The sequence below is a fragment of the Pristis pectinata genome, chromosome 2, assembly GCF_009764475.1.
Source record: "Pristis pectinata isolate sPriPec2 chromosome 2, sPriPec2.1.pri, whole genome shotgun sequence".
NCBI classification, from domain to species: Eukaryota; Metazoa; Chordata; class Chondrichthyes; order Rhinopristiformes; family Pristidae; genus Pristis; species Pristis pectinata.
In genome coordinates, this window is record NC_067406.1 from 39,360,304 (window position 1) to 39,375,935 (window position 15,632).

Consider the following 15,632-nt stretch of genomic DNA (forward strand, 5'->3'; position numbering starts at 1 on the left):
CAGACATTAAGGTGCAAGGCCATGACGAAGTAGATTGTGAGATTAAGAGTTCATCTTATCATTACAAGGGGACTGTTCAGTAGTCTTAAAACAGTGGGATAGAAGCTATCCTTGAGCCTGGTGGTACATGCTTTCAGGCTTTTGTATCTTCTGCCCGATGGGAAAGGGGCAAAGAGAGAGTGTCTGTGGTGGGTGGGGTCTTTGATTATGTTGGCTGCTTTACTGAGGCAGCAAGAAGTGTAGAAAGGGATGCAAAATGTACTACACAGGCTAATCTATGTTTGAGTTAGAACTTTTCTTGGCATTGCTTTGCCCTTTTGAGAGGACTGATAGAGCATAGTTGTTTCTAAATTTATTTGTCTGGTTTTCTTGGAATGCAGTTAATTTAAGCACCTTCTGAATAGTTTCTGGAAAAAAAACAACTGCTTTAGATGAGATCTGAAAGCACCAAAATATGTCCATCTTGAAAAGTTGGCAGCTGAGTTGATGATTTGTATTTCAACATTTGGTTATTGGGGCCTTGGAAAGGCAATATAAACTTACAAGAATGGGTTTAGGAAAGAAAGAAAATGGAGAAGTTGGAATTATTCTCCCTGAAGCAGAAAAGATAGAGAAAATTTGATAAATTGTTCACAATTCTGACAGGTTTTCATGGACAAAATAGGGTGAAATTGTTTCCATTGCAAGAAGAACTGTAGCCAGAGGATGTACATTTAAGATATTCAACAAAACGTACTGTTAAGATTGGGAGAACTTTATGCAGTGATTATGATCTGCAGTGAACTGTCCAGAAGGGCAGTGGAAGTTAATTTGACAGGAACAAAGTTGGAAGTGGGAAACAAGCAGGGCTTGGGCATTGACTTGATGGGCCAAATTGTATCTTTAAGTGTTACAAGAGTCATTGATTTTTATGTAAGTGGAGTTTAGAAGAAATAACTTGAATTTCAGATGATAAATAGTTTTCGCCTGAGGGAGACTACTGGTCAGAATGCTGTTGGTATGTTTTGTATTTTAAAAATCTAATGACCTGAAAATGGGTGGGAAGGCAAGCTGTAGTGAAGATATTTGCACTCTATGTTAGGATATATAGATAGGATGGTTGAGGAGGCAAATACTCTGCAAACAGAGCTTAATGTAGGAAAGTGTGAGGTCATGCAGAAGTAGAATTCAAAAGGCAAACTATTACCTAAATGCTGCAAATGAATGGAGTACAGAGGGATCTAGATGTTCTTGTGAAAAGTGACCTTGCAGGTACAACATGTAATTAAGAAGACCAATGACATATTTCCCTTTATTGCTAAGGGGTGTAGTTTAAAATGGAGAAGTATTATTACAAATGTACAGCATGCAGCCTCACCTGGAGTACTATGTACATTTCTGGTCTGCTTATTTAAATTTGAATATAGTAGCATTGGAGGAAGTCCAGAAGAGATTCACTAGGCTAATCACTGGAATGAGAGGGTTGCCCTGTTAACTGATGGCTAAAATAGTGAGACCAGCACTCTGGAGTTTAGTGAAATGAGAAATTACTTTATCAAAACCTATAAGATCCAAAGGGGGAATGGTAAAGTTGAGGTTGGGATGTTTCCACTAGTGGAAAGTGTCAAACAAGATATGAGGGCAGTCATTTAAAACTGAGGTGCATTGGAATTTCTTCTCACAGATGATAGTGAGACTCTGGAATTCTGATTCCAGGGTTGTGGAGGCTAGGTCATTGAAGCATTTAAGGAGGAGGTAGGGGCCTTGGTGGCTTAATCCCATTCCTGCTCCTATTTTTTTTGGTGTGCAGTTTGTTTAGGTCTCCATTTTGCATTTGAAGTGTATTTTTGGAAAATCTGTTCAAACAATTGTCTTTGGAATATCAAGAAATCAGTATTACAACAAAGGTTACATTTGGGGAAAAAACTTTTTTTTTGTAGCTCTGTGCATCATTCTATTTAGTCAATATATCTATGTAAGGATAATTTTAGTTATAGGATTTGCATTCTGGATAGTTCTGACCAGAAGTGATGGTCTTCGTATGTTGTATGATCACCCCTCATTCTGCTAAGAATAACAAAATAGGGCTATTGTATGGAAGATGGGAAATACTTTGAAGGATATGAATCCTGCTGCAGCTGCCTTATTCCAATTTTTTTCCTGCAAAAAAAGTCTCTCAACAAAGATTTAGTATTTCAGTTTTTTTTATTGCTAGTAAAATTCCTTTGCAATATTTCTTCCAAAATATATTCTTCAAAAAATATGTTGAAGATGTCTCCAAAACTTTTGACCCTTTTAAGCCTTTTGGAAAAAAAGCAATTAGAACATAGAACAGTACAGGAACAGACTTTTCAGCCAATGATGTCTGTGGTGACTATGATGCCAAATTAAATTAATCCCTCTTGCCTGCACATGATCTATATCTCTGCATTCCCTGCTTGTTTATGTGCCTGCCTAAACACTTCTTGGTTGCTATTGTAACTGCTTCCACCACCTCCCCTGGCAGTATGTTCCAGGTACTTCAGTGTAAAAGAAACTTGCCTCCTAAATCTCCTCCTTTTAAACTTGCCACCATCTTTTCTTCCCCCCCCCCCCCCCCCCCCAACCCCACCTTAAAAAAAATGCCCTGTTGTATTTGACATTTCCACTGTAGGAAAAAGACTGACTATCTACCCTATCTTTGCTTCTCAATTATTTGGCTTTGTTTTAGTCATCCCTCAGATGTCATCTTTGCATGTTTCTTTGATTATGCTCCTTTGAAGTGGCCATTACTAAAAGTGAAGATACCTGAAATGTTGAAATATTCCTTTTTTTTCAAAGAAAGAGAGAAATTGCAGTTATATAAAACCATTCACAACATCAGGTCATTCAAAAGCACTATCCACCCAATGAAATACTTTTCAATTGCAGATAATGTTGTAATATACAAAGCATGGATACTATCTTGCTGTCTGTTTACAGAACTCTATTTGTTTTGGACTTCCAGCTGTAATTTGATTTTTGTCTACGTTAAAGAAACAGTAGAAAATCTAGCAACTTAATGTACGATAGCTAGACCAATAAATTTGTTTTGGTTATTTTGTTTACCTGCAATTTTTACACAAAATTTTAAGGGAAATCTGAACAGAGTGATGTGGGCCCTACGCATTACTTTTTGTTTCACTTTGTATTCATTCATTGCCAATATCAAGTTACACTTAGGGGGAAACATCAATACCATGTTTACTCCCAAACTTTGAAGAATCTCTTAAACATCCTCTACAAGCCATGATGATGGATTTTCCAATGGAGTGACAAATTATGGATTCTTTTGTATTGTGGAATCTACTTGGGAACTGGATTAAAATTGTTCAAACCCATTTCATGTGATCCTGTCAGTTCTGATGACAAATCATGGCCTGAAGCAAAAATAAATAGTATTGCATCACTGATCTTTTCTTTTAAAAAGAAGTGTCATATTAAGAATAAATTGTTTTTAAAATACTTATAATATGAAATCACCTTGAATGTTAATCAATGCACAGCATTGTTGCGATTCTGATTTTCCTACCAGCTCTTGTAGAAACGTGTAAGCAGGCAGTGTCTTTTATACCCTGATTTTTTTTATTCTTAACAATTTGGATTTGGTTAATAGAGGTGCGGAACTAATTAGATAATCCTCTCAAACAGTCGGTATAAGCAATTTGGGCTGAATGATCTTTGTGCCATATGATTCTATCATGTCTTCTCGGGAAGTCCCTCAGGATTGAAGACTATTTAATTCCATTCCAGTTTTGTGGAGACTAACGAGGCCAATGTGGGAACTGTAGACTCACTAAAGATGGGGCAGGTGGTGGCTGGATGGGTTGTCAGTTCCTTCGGCCACTTGCGCAATGCTTCTGCGCGCTCCTAATGCATGGCCTTGAGGTTCTCGATTCCATCTGATAGCTCCTCTGCTTTGAGCAGTTGTGGGCTAGAGGTTCCCAGGAGTCAGTTTTTCAAGGAGGCTCAGTGTAGGTCCTTTAATCTTTCATCTGTCTGCTTGGTGATCTCTTCCCTTGACAGTACTTGGAATAGAGAGTCTGGTAGCAGACATCTGAGCTACGTGGCCTACCCAATGTGGCCAACAGTGTTACTGTGGTTGCTATATTGGGTTGTTGGAAAAGGAGAGGACACTAATGTTGGTGCACTTATTTATCCAGTGAATTTGTAGCATTATGTGGAGCCTGTTAGACCATGAGTTTTGTGCCAGTTCTGAGGTCTTCATCCTCAAATTATCTTTCTCAACCAAAGATTGGCACACTGAAGTTGGTGGCCATCATTGATGTCTGTCTTTGCCAAGAGATGGTTCCTGAGCTATGAGAAGTGGTCCATGTTTTCCAGGGCATTGCATGAGTCTTAATTTTTGGAAGACTGTAGTGTAGCAGGGGCAGGTTGGTAGAGCACCTTCGTCTTGCAAACGTTGATTGTAAGTCTTATCCTCCCACATGTTTCAGTGAAAGCGTCAAAGATGGCCTGGAGCTCTGCCTCCAAGCATGCACAAACCCAAGTGTCACCTGCACACTGCAATTCATCTAGTGTGATTTAGGTCACCTTTGTTCTGGCGTGTAGTTGCTGTAGACTGAACAGCTTCCTGTTAGTTCTGAAGAGTACCTTCATTCGTGCAGGAAGTTTGTTGAAGGCGAGGTGCAACATTGAGGGAAAAACAGTCAAGGAAAGCGTTGGAGAAATTACGCTGCCTTATTCAACACCAGTTTACACTAAAAATGCTTCCACTGTTGTTGACCCATTGGTTAATATCATGGCTTGCATGCCATCAAAGAGCAAGTGTAAGATGGAGATAAATTTCTGTGGTAACCAAATTCGAGAAGGGTGTTCCACAGACCCTCCCAATTGATAGAGACAAAGGCTTTCGTGGGGTTGAAAGAGGCCATGTATAGAAGTTGGTATGTAGTGATATTCTGTAAATTACTTTTCTTGCATGATAAAATAACTAGAACATGACAAAAATAAACCGTCCTATTGTGAAAGATGATGAGAAATGTAGTTGAAATAATTGGATTCACTTCAGAAAAAATATTTTGACTGAGTTCTTTGTTAACTTTGCTGCTTACCTTTGGAGAGAACACCAGTTAAGGATTAATGTATAATAGTCTGAATAAAACTATTTACAAAATATTGCTAATATTTGTGAACATAGAATTCTGAAAAATAGTTTTGGAAGGCCAGTTTAGCCAGTTGCTTTAAAAATGATATAAAATAGTACAAGGAGAAACTTAGCAATGGCAGGGGGTGAGGGGGGTGCTGGGAGTGGTTTGGGGGTTCAGTGTTGTTTGACTCTCTCTGTTAATTGCCCAAGTCAATCAGCAGTGTGATCAACATTGTGGCTATGGCTGTAGGAAGAGTAGTGTGCATCCATTTTGTCTTGTTGCAAGATGGTTGGATTGTAGCTTCTGCTTTTACTTTTGAACTTGTGTAATATATATATTAGTATCAAACTATTTACTTGGATCTGCCTTGGAAGTGAAGTAATGAATTGAAGCACAAATCTGCTTTAACCGTCTTGCCAAATATGTGTCATTAGAGATAAAAATTTAACTTTGTCATAATGATCCCATTATGGTACAGACATAAGCATTAAAATCTTGCATTTGACACACTATATAACGTAGTGTGTTGGCTATGCCTCACTGTTGTTTCTAATGAACAGTACTTTGCTTTTTCTTTTCAGATTCTAAATGGCCTCTAGGAAATCAGGATCAGATTTTCAGAACTCTGGTATGTCTATAATTGCATTGTCTTTTAACAGGCAACTAGTTTTTTTTCCCCCAGCATTTAAGTAAACTAATAACTAACTGACAAAATGCTAATCATTTTTTCAACAAAATATTTTGCCAAATAGTTCCACAATTTAATGATCCCCTCTCTCTTTAATTTTGAATTCCTCAAGTATTTCTCAGTGTAACTTTTTTATTTATAATGTGCCATGTATGTCACTTACAGCACTGGAATCATCACATCTCCAAAGGATAAACAAATGCATGTAGTCTCAGGTCAACTACTTTGTAATCGAGGAGCAATCCAGTTATTCTCACTACTTTGCTGTTTCCTCTGAAATATTTCCTCTTTAAAATATTGATTCAATTCTCTTTAAGAGGCTACATTTCATTCAGTATCTACCATCTTATTTTGTTGAGCATTCCAAATCATAACCACACATTGTTTGAAAGTTTTTTTTTCTTTGTTGTCATGACTGACTAACTGAGCCACACGGAAGCTGTAGCTGGGAAATACAAGTCTTTAGTAACACGGCTGATCTAGCTCTCCTCACACTTTTTAAACACAAAGCCAACAATAAATGATCAACCACAGTTTCAGTGGCTATAATCACCTACTTAACTTTAACATTTTGAATATAGATAGGTAACTGTGCAGAATTGCATATTTACAGTGGGAGCACATCCTAACGAGCAGAACTTATTTGAATATTCAAATACTGGTCGATTCAAGTAGCTGATCCAAGAGCTTCTAAGCACAAACTCCAGACACCCAAGATATGGCTCTTTTGTTAGTGTTGAGGGATGGCTTCCTGAATATGTAACAAGCTCAAATATTAAGTGACAAAACAGACCTGTCCTGAACTGTGCATTAACTTGCAGTGATATGCCTTTAACGAAATGTTAATACAGGAGATGGCCACTTAGTCCCTTCCCCAATCTCATCCTGAAGTTTTCAATGAGCACCAGTTAACGTGAATGTTCATCTATTGTCTTCCCCTGCATAGTTTCAATGCTACAGAATCTATGTCCTAAACCTAATGATTGGTTTCAAAAGCCTTAATGTATCAGTTGAAGTTAAATTGTGAACGGGTTTTATTTCCTGAAGACTGGTTGTGCAGTCTCTTGTGTCTTCATTTTAATTAGTATCTGCTATCCATAATTTCACAACTCCAGATTAATCAGTAACAGTGTTGCCTCTGGATCTTCTGTGAATCTCAATTTAAATCTGTGGCCTTTGGTTATGGACCTTTGAGCCACAATTTGAAAAGCCAATGATTCCATATTCATTTCTAAATGCATTTGTTAATCTGTCCTGCTACCTTCAAAGATTTGTGCATAAACATCCCACATCTCTGCCTCTACCTTTGAAACTGCAATTTTTATTTTAGGAGAACTGTTGCTGTAGCATCTTTTATACCATGGGCTTTAATTTTACTGACAACATTAAAATGTAGTACTTCACCAAATTCCTTTCTGAAAATTCAAAACTACATCTTGTGTATCTGTTACCTCATGAAAAAAGCATCATTTTTTTCCTTAATAAATTTATGCTGGCTCTTCTGTATTGGTCCATGCTTGTGCAAATGGCTGCTAATTTTCTCCCTAATTATTGCCCTAGACTTTGCTCTTTACCTTGTGTGTAGCTGTCTACAGATTTTGGTGACCTGACCAGCAAAAAAAAATTTCAATCATCCAGCTTCTATTTGAATTAATCAGCCCTTTCAAAGGATCTATAGCATCCATAAACATTCTCAACCAATCATCTTGAAGACCTCTCACAGAAATGCAGAATACAAAGTGGAAAGTTTTTTTTTGACTAATTGACTAGCTGATCTTAGCTTCATTTCTTAAAGCACTTTTAGATGAATTTAAGTACTGGCAATCACATCTATTTTTGGTCTTATTGTATACAAGACTACCTGTGCATACACTTTGCTGCTTTCTACTTATGAATCAACTCAGAATTGTCCTTAATGGGCTGATGTGAATTGGTCTGCTTACATTACCTCAGTGGTATATTTCAAAATTACTGCATTAAAGCTACCATAATACATTTTGGTTCTTTTATATCTCAACATCTGCTGGCTTGAATCCTTTAAAGTGAAAGAGATTGAAGATTATGGCCATTCTTGCAGTCACCTTTTCAAAACTCATCAAGATATTTTCTTAAGTAACTCTACTGATAAAAGTTAGCTTTGTTCCTGGAAGTGCAATCTCTCAATGGTGGTCTAAATTTGGCATTTCTAATGGTTGTAATTGTTCTGTCAAAACCCCTAGCTCCTCCTATGTCTTGCTAAACGAATGGAACAGTCTGTGTCTTCATTATACTTGTATTATGAAATAAAATAGCCACTGGTAGCAGCATGGTGACATATGGGACAAGCTTATTAATTCCCAGGTCCAGAAATAATATATTTGAAATGAAATTCCTGAGGGCAGTTCAGTGAATTAGAACAATGGGCCAGATTGTTTAGTGGCTAGCCAGCAAGTATATAGAAAACTGCTGGCTACCTACTTGTGTGCACCAGCACTTTCTGGGTTTCTGCTCCTGTACAGTGCAGTGTGGAAGTATGAAATGCTGGAGATCAGCACGTCTAATTACTCACTCTGAATCCAGGAGCACACTAATGACCTGAGCTAAGTGCTGAATACACTTAAAATCTGAAAGCAAAAAACTGCAGATGAGATATAAACAAGAAACAGCATTTGTGGAGAGAAAAATAGGGGTACTGCTTCAGGTCAAAGACCTTTCATGAAAACAGTCATTTCCTATCTGGTGCATGTAGCATAGCTCCATTCATGTGAATCATGTCACTGACCTTCATTAAGAAGGAAGTAGTTTGCTTTTAATTTAGTTAATTTACATCAGTTAATTTTAATTACTTTTCAATTGTTTCTAAATGTCTATGATTGTCATCAACATTTGGATTAGATTAATTTATTGTCATAAACACCAGGGTGCAGTGAAATTCTGTATTCATGTGAAGCTCAGAGTAAACAGTTATACATGGTAATAATAAATACAACGGTAAGTGCAAAAACAGCAGAATGGTACAAAGATTGTAGTTCTATCCAAAGTAGTGCAACAAAAAATTACTGAAATGACAATAGTGGAATAACTGAGAGAAGTAGAGTTAAGAGTATGAGAACATGGTAGCACTACTGGGGTGGGGTGTGAAGGAGATGGTTGGTTCAAAGAGTGTTAAAGAGGTGGTTTGGAAACAGCAAATGAGCCTTACGATAGTTGTCAAAACACCATAAGAGCTGCCTGTGGGTGTGTCTCTATTTCCACAGACTGAGGTCCAGTTGTTGCTCACGACCCACTCTACCTCATGGACTGAGTGCACCAGTTAGGTTTTGAGACTTGCACATCTCCTAAAGATTCATTCAGCTGCTGGGCTAGACCAGGGAGTAACTGTGAGGTGCAGGCTGGGTACATTGCATTCTATCACAATATTTTGTGTTTCTATTGAACATGAAGCTCAAGACTGTATCTTAACAATTTCCTTCCAAGTACAAAGACAAATGGCAATACAGGTGACACACACACACACACACACACACACACACACACACACACACACACACACACACGCACTTATGGAAATTTGTCCTTGCAGATCACTACCCAAAAAGTTGAGATGCAGAATAAAATCACTCATGGAATTTGTGTCGGGGGGAAGGTAAACAAATCAACAATTTTTTTTTCAACTCTACTTTCTTGATGCATTGTAGAAGGTGTGCCTTTGTATACAGAAAATCGTGACACAACCTGTTTTCTAGGAATGCAGCCCTCCCTCCCGCCCCCTCTCCCATATTGTGGGGGGTCGCCTGTACAATGCTATGAATTGAAACTCATTTTAACTTAACTACCCACTATCCAATATACAAAGTGAAGAGGTCTAAAAGGGAACTAGTGGAATTGTTAAGTATTTGAATAGCTTAAGGCCAATGGATATGCTGGAGGGAATAAAGAATACAATTAAATTAGTGATGTGTGACAAAATGGTCAGATTGATGTGTATTTTAAGACATTCTTCCATTTTAAAACTTAAATTTATGACCTCCTGTCAATGATGAGATAAAAAATACCAGGACAAAATATTCCAGTCAGGTTTGAGAAAGAATAAATCTTATCAGTTTGGAAGCTTTATAAACACACGTTTACTTACAGGAGCAGGCTTTAGTTATTTGGATGATGTCGCATTTAAGATTGGTGATAAATTCAAGATTCCAACCAAAGTGGGATTTCCTGTTGGACTTTGTGTATCAGACTACTCTACACGACTTAGAGAGTTGCATGTGAGTATGAATAACAAATCTTAAATTGTTTTAAATATGTGTGATTTTTTTTGAACCTAAGTGCAATATTTATATTCTAAAGAAGTCATTCTTTAGAAATGGCATTGTTTATCACTTTTGAAACTCGTATGGATTTGAATGTTCTACACAGTTTTCTATTTTAAAAGACCCTGCACTAATGCTGCTTCTTAAGGATGGAAACATTTTTCTTTTATTGCCTGTTTTTGTACGGTTTTATTCTGGTATTAAATGTCAGTTTTTTTTTCCTGTTCTCAAGTTTTAATGTCTTGTGTGTCACTGTAGCCAAAATGCGACTTCAAGCACGGTTTACTTGTAATGTAAGATTGTCATATGAATCTGTAAGTCCCTGTCCTAACTGCATTGTTCAGCATTCTATTTGGTTATGTCACAGTTGACCTTTAAATCTATTAAAATCTGTTATTCTACATCACTTAGCTGTTTGACCCTAAATGCAGTATTTATTTAAAAATTTAATGCTTTGAACAGGCTACTTACATATTTTGTTTAATGTTTCTGTATTTCACCACTACCACTGCAGATTTAATTATCCTTTCCCATTTGTCATTGTCTCTATATTTGACCAGTTTACATCGAACTGCTGAAACTAAACTATTTAAATCAGAAATCTTAGGGCATGACAAACTATTTCTGGGGCACCTTATTGAACAATTGCCTCAGCATAATTCTTCTAATTTGTACAATGTTTCATTCATTGATCAATTTCTTATCCATTCTCATATCTTTGAACCCCTTTCATATTAAGTGGGGATTAAGTAGAGGAAGTCCAATTCTTAAACGTTTTTGACAGGTTACACAATAACTTGTATATCCCCTATTATTCCCCTATACTTAGGGGAACAACTTGCATATGTATTTGAAAATTAAAAATTTGCAAGGTACTTGGTAAACGTAGGAACAGGATTAACCAGTCAAGGCCATAATGGTCAATATTTTCCTTCCTGTACTGGAAAATGTTAAGACCAGTTTATAATGCAAATGTTATTATTCATCTGAAGAAAATTATTCTAACTTTTGTTTTGTCTTGAAGACACCAGAAACAAAATGATCTTGGTGAGATTTTTGTCCATAAGCTTCCCCTACACCAGAACAAATGGGATGAAGTCTATTAAGTCGAAATGGAGTAATTAAAGTGACTGATCAAACATTTTAAGGAAACAAAACATCAGTAGTAAATGAGTGCATGAAATAATGAAGGTGTGCTTTTTCAAAAGGAGTGAGGGGAAAATCTAAAGGTCAGGCACCATCTGCAGAAGGAGAAACAGTTAACATTTCAGGTTGAAGATAATTGTTCTTCAGATACTGCCTGACCTACTGAGTGATTCTAACATAGTCTGTTTTAATTTCAACTTTCTAGCAGTTTTTCTTTATTTTGAGTGGGGGGCAGATCTAGTAGGTACACTTCATATTAAGAAGTTATAAATGCTGTCAGCTCCATGTCTAGAAAGTGGAGAAGATAGGATAGAAAATACTGGATGTTCCTCAGAAAATCTTGCTCTGGCATATTTCTCAAACCTAATTAAATAAATCAAATATCCGCAAACCTCTTCAAAAGGGTTTTGTCCTTCCTCTGCAGGAGCAATAGAGTGAATGGTGTTCAGGGGAGATGAAAAAGGTTGAGATTCTTACCAAAGGAAATGTTTTTTAACTTAATTTCCATTTGCGTGGTTGTAAGTATGGGGAATTTTGCTACCTCTACTGCAGCTTGTGAAACTAGTTTGAACCTGTATGTGTTGAAGAAGTGATTTCAAATAAACTCATCCTGAAACTTGAAAATATCATATTACATAAATCCCCAAAAGTAGCAGAACAATAAAACATCGTTTGCCTTCAATGTAATACAAGAGGTTGGGGTCATCTGCGAGGAAACTTCGGCTGCCTCACTTGATACTTGGTACAGTACATTTGATACAGTGAAATATGTGATTATTCTTACTATGACAACTAACTTTGAAAACAAAAATTTGTACTAATATTTTCGGGGGGCACATTCCAGTCAGTAACTGATGACCTCTAAAATGATAGATTAAAATGCAATTGGAATATGTTGCATGAGCCATGTCTACCTTGTCTAAGCTACTTTATCACTAACAAATATCTTGGTTTCCCTGTCTGTTCCTACAACAGCACCTCTTGTTCAATCACTTGCATCTTCAATATCACTGTTCTATACTCCAACCTACCCTGAATTTCTTGGTGAAATCTTCCTTCACTGAGCAGTCTTTCATCCTTGATGAGTTGAGATTGCAATTGAAGTCACCTTTCCCCACTTCCACACCCACTCCCCCACCTAATTTTTATTATAATGTTCTTCCTACAGCATCATGTTAAGGTTAAGCTTTCAACCCTTAGTCATAGCTGCCTGCTCAGTTTTGTTCTCTCTCACATACTTCCATCACTTGGCCACAGGTAAGTTCATTTCCAATCATTATTTTATCTCTTACCCACAACTCTCTACTCTTCCATCAGTTCTGGTTGTTTCACATTAAGCATTATTGAGCTTTGTTCTTCAAGCATTCTGAAGAATGGCACCCTCAGGTTTAATTTCAAGGGCAGCTTCTCCCTTAACTCCCTTTCAAGCTCCAAGTTCAAGGAACTCTTAGACCTGAAAGATTGGAACCATTCAATCAACTGACTCTGCTGCATTCCAACACCCCTTCATCCCTACCCCTCCCTTTTTGTCCACCAAACTAAATCTCTCCCCTAGTCTTGCTATGTGCTGATCATGCAAATGAGATATGCCTTCTATCCTCTTGACCTAAATGCCACCAAACAATTACAATGAAAGAGAAAATATTGGAAATATCATAGATCAAGCAACATCTATGCAGAAAAAAACATCATCATTTCTTGTAAGAACCAAGAAAGATGAAAAATCAAACATCCAAGTTGTAGAGAAGCAGTGTGGTGGACAGAATGAAAAGAATATCTGTGATAGGATGGAGACGAAAAGAAAATGGATGTCACAGATCAGTGTTGCTTGAGAGACGGTGGTGAAGGAGGGGATGTGAATGAAATAGAGAAAATAAACAATGGAAAAATGAGGTATAGAACATAGTAGTTGCTGGAAATCTGAAATAAAAGAGTGCTAGTGAAATCTAGCAGGTAAGGTAGCATCTACCTCTGGACAAAAGCTGAACTAATGTTACAGGATGATGATCTTGCATCAGAATTGGCCAGTTCTGACACACAGTGGAATGGATGATTAACTGAAATTGTTGAATTAGTTACTGAGGGCTGCAGCATTCCCAGATGAGATGTGCCTTAGAGTCATCGAGTCATACAGCACAGAAACTGGCCTAAGTGGTCCAAGCTGACCAAGATGTCCATCTGAGTCAGTCCACTTGCCCATGTTTGGCAGCCCACCTTCTGTCCTCTTAACATCATTCCCACTAAACAGCGGTATAAAATCATTGGACTTCATTGTAACAGTGTAAGAAGCCAAAGACTGAAGTCAAGAGCAAAACTAGGATGGAGAATTAAATCAACAAGCAACTGGAAATTTGGGAACATCCTTGCAGACTGAACAGAGATGTTTTGCAATTTGATTGCTCTCGTATGAGGACTGAATGCAGTGCACATAATTGGAAGAAGTGCAAGTGAATCTTTGCTTTACCTGGAGGGATTGCTTAGGTCTGTAAATGGTGGGTCTTATTTGTTTTTCATCTGTGAAATAGTCGATCAAATTTTCTACCTTTTCTTTCATGTTAACTGATAGTATTGGTTTATTATTGTCACATGTACCGAGATACAGTGGACTTGCTGAGAACTTCCAGCATTTTTTGTTTTAATTTCTGATTTGACCATGCTGGTAGTATAGGCCAGCTTGGTCAGACTGCTTTACAGGGAGTTGAAAAGTGAAAGTGAAATTTAATAACGAAACAGCAAACAGAGTGCTATGCCCTCAATAAGGCTATCATAAGGGAAATTCCATTCCTTGTAAAGTAACTTTTGAAAAAAACATACTTTATTCTTGGATGTGTGATTACTTTTTTGAAAATAACTTTTATTTTTAAATTCAGTGATTCATTTACTTTTCCAGTGTAATGCTTTTATTTTACTTGGGGAATTTTCTTGGCTGTTTTAGTGACAAGTTTGTTGGCTGTGTTTCCTTTTAAATCATTTATGGATTTTTTAATAGTGCTGTTTCTCTTTTTTTTGTAGTACGATTTCTCTTTAGAGAAGCGAACAATAAAATGGGCTGAAGAGATAAAACAAATTAAAGCTGCACAAAAAGCAGCAAGTTTAAGTAGGGAAGCTACTTCAATGACTGCTGAAACTGAGGTATTCATGGGGAGAAAAAGTGGAATCCAATCCACTGATGGACCACATTCTTCAACATTTCCACTGGATTTTAATCCCTTATTTGCTGGTTTAAGGCACAGCAAGATTCTAACTCCATTGCCAGCTAACAGCAATACAGTGAAGCAAAAAGATCCCAGTCCCCCCTACACAACTAAATTCAATCTTGCAGACTTTGAAAGTGAAGAAGATCCTTTTGATAAACTGGAATTGAAAACACTCAATGATAAAGAAGAACTCAAAAATATTCTTGCAGTTCAGGCAAGTTCACGACCGATGATCATTCCACAATTGAATAATGGCCTGAACGTGCAGATTGTGAGATCCACAGATGCATTACCAAGCCCAGAAGTGCAGGCCTCAACAGAGGAGGCTACCTCAGATTTCAAATCTCTTCATAAGCCAAATGGCCTCATAAATTTGCCACAGTTGGAGAGCTGTGAAAAAGTGCCCTTTTCTGCCAAAGTATCTCTCCCACCTGCTTCATCTGTCAGCAATATCAAATCTCTGTCCTTTCCTAAACTGGATTCTGATGAGAGTGAGCAGAAGACTGCTAAGCTTGCTGGCACTTTCCACAGCACAAGTCTACCCAATGGCACTTTGTTTAGTTCAGTAAAGAACTGTGAGCAGTACAAAGGTAGTGGTTTGAATGGACATAACCTCCCTGTTGTATCCATGCGTTCCTCATCAAGTTTTGACCTCGGGATCGATAACAACATAGCAGCGTCGTCTTCCAAGTGCGAGATTCCGCCAGTTATCTCAACAACTGGAACAGAGCAATCCTCTCAAAATGTAGCAAAAATGGTAAGATACTGTTTTGAAGTTGACCTTTAATTCTGCTTGTTGGTTCCTCAAACTATTCCTTAGTTATTAAAATCTTTGATTCAAATTAAAGAACAGTTTAAAAAATATCTTCATTGTTTCCTGTTGTACAATTCATTGCAATGAAGTTGGTTGAATCAACTTAATTTTTGAATCTAACTTAGTTAGCTCTTTCAGAACAGTTGCACTATATTGTCCATTTACTGTTGCTGCCTTTTGCTTGTCAGAAGATACTATTCATACAATCAGCATTGCACCAGAAAGTTGATATTTTGTACCACTTTCTTCCTTGCATCATAATCCAGAAGTTTATTTTAATTTGGTAGTGTATGTTGAAACAACTTATGTTGTCAATGATTGCTTTGTTTCAGTGTTGCAATCCTACTGTTGTTCATGTACTTGTTTACATTAATTCACTTCAGTGCAGTA

The 15,632-nt window shown here is 37.3% G+C and overlaps 1 protein-coding gene across 3 annotated transcripts in view; it reads left to right on the top strand.

Annotated features, from left to right (window-relative positions):
- Positions 1-15,632, top strand: part of ubap1 (ubiquitin associated protein 1) — a 34,527-nt gene that overhangs the window by 2,923 nt on the left and 15,972 nt on the right. For all 3 annotated transcript variants that reach the window (XM_052041640.1, XM_052041631.1, XM_052041649.1), the window contains 3 exons: positions 5,690-5,736; positions 9,913-10,040; positions 14,244-15,185. In XM_052041640.1, coding sequence (XP_051897600.1) covers positions 5,697-5,736; positions 9,913-10,040; positions 14,244-15,185 — 1,110 coding nt within the window. In that variant the 5' untranslated portion in view covers positions 5,690-5,696. The remainder of the gene's footprint in view (positions 1-5,689; positions 5,737-9,912; positions 10,041-14,243; positions 15,186-15,632) is intronic.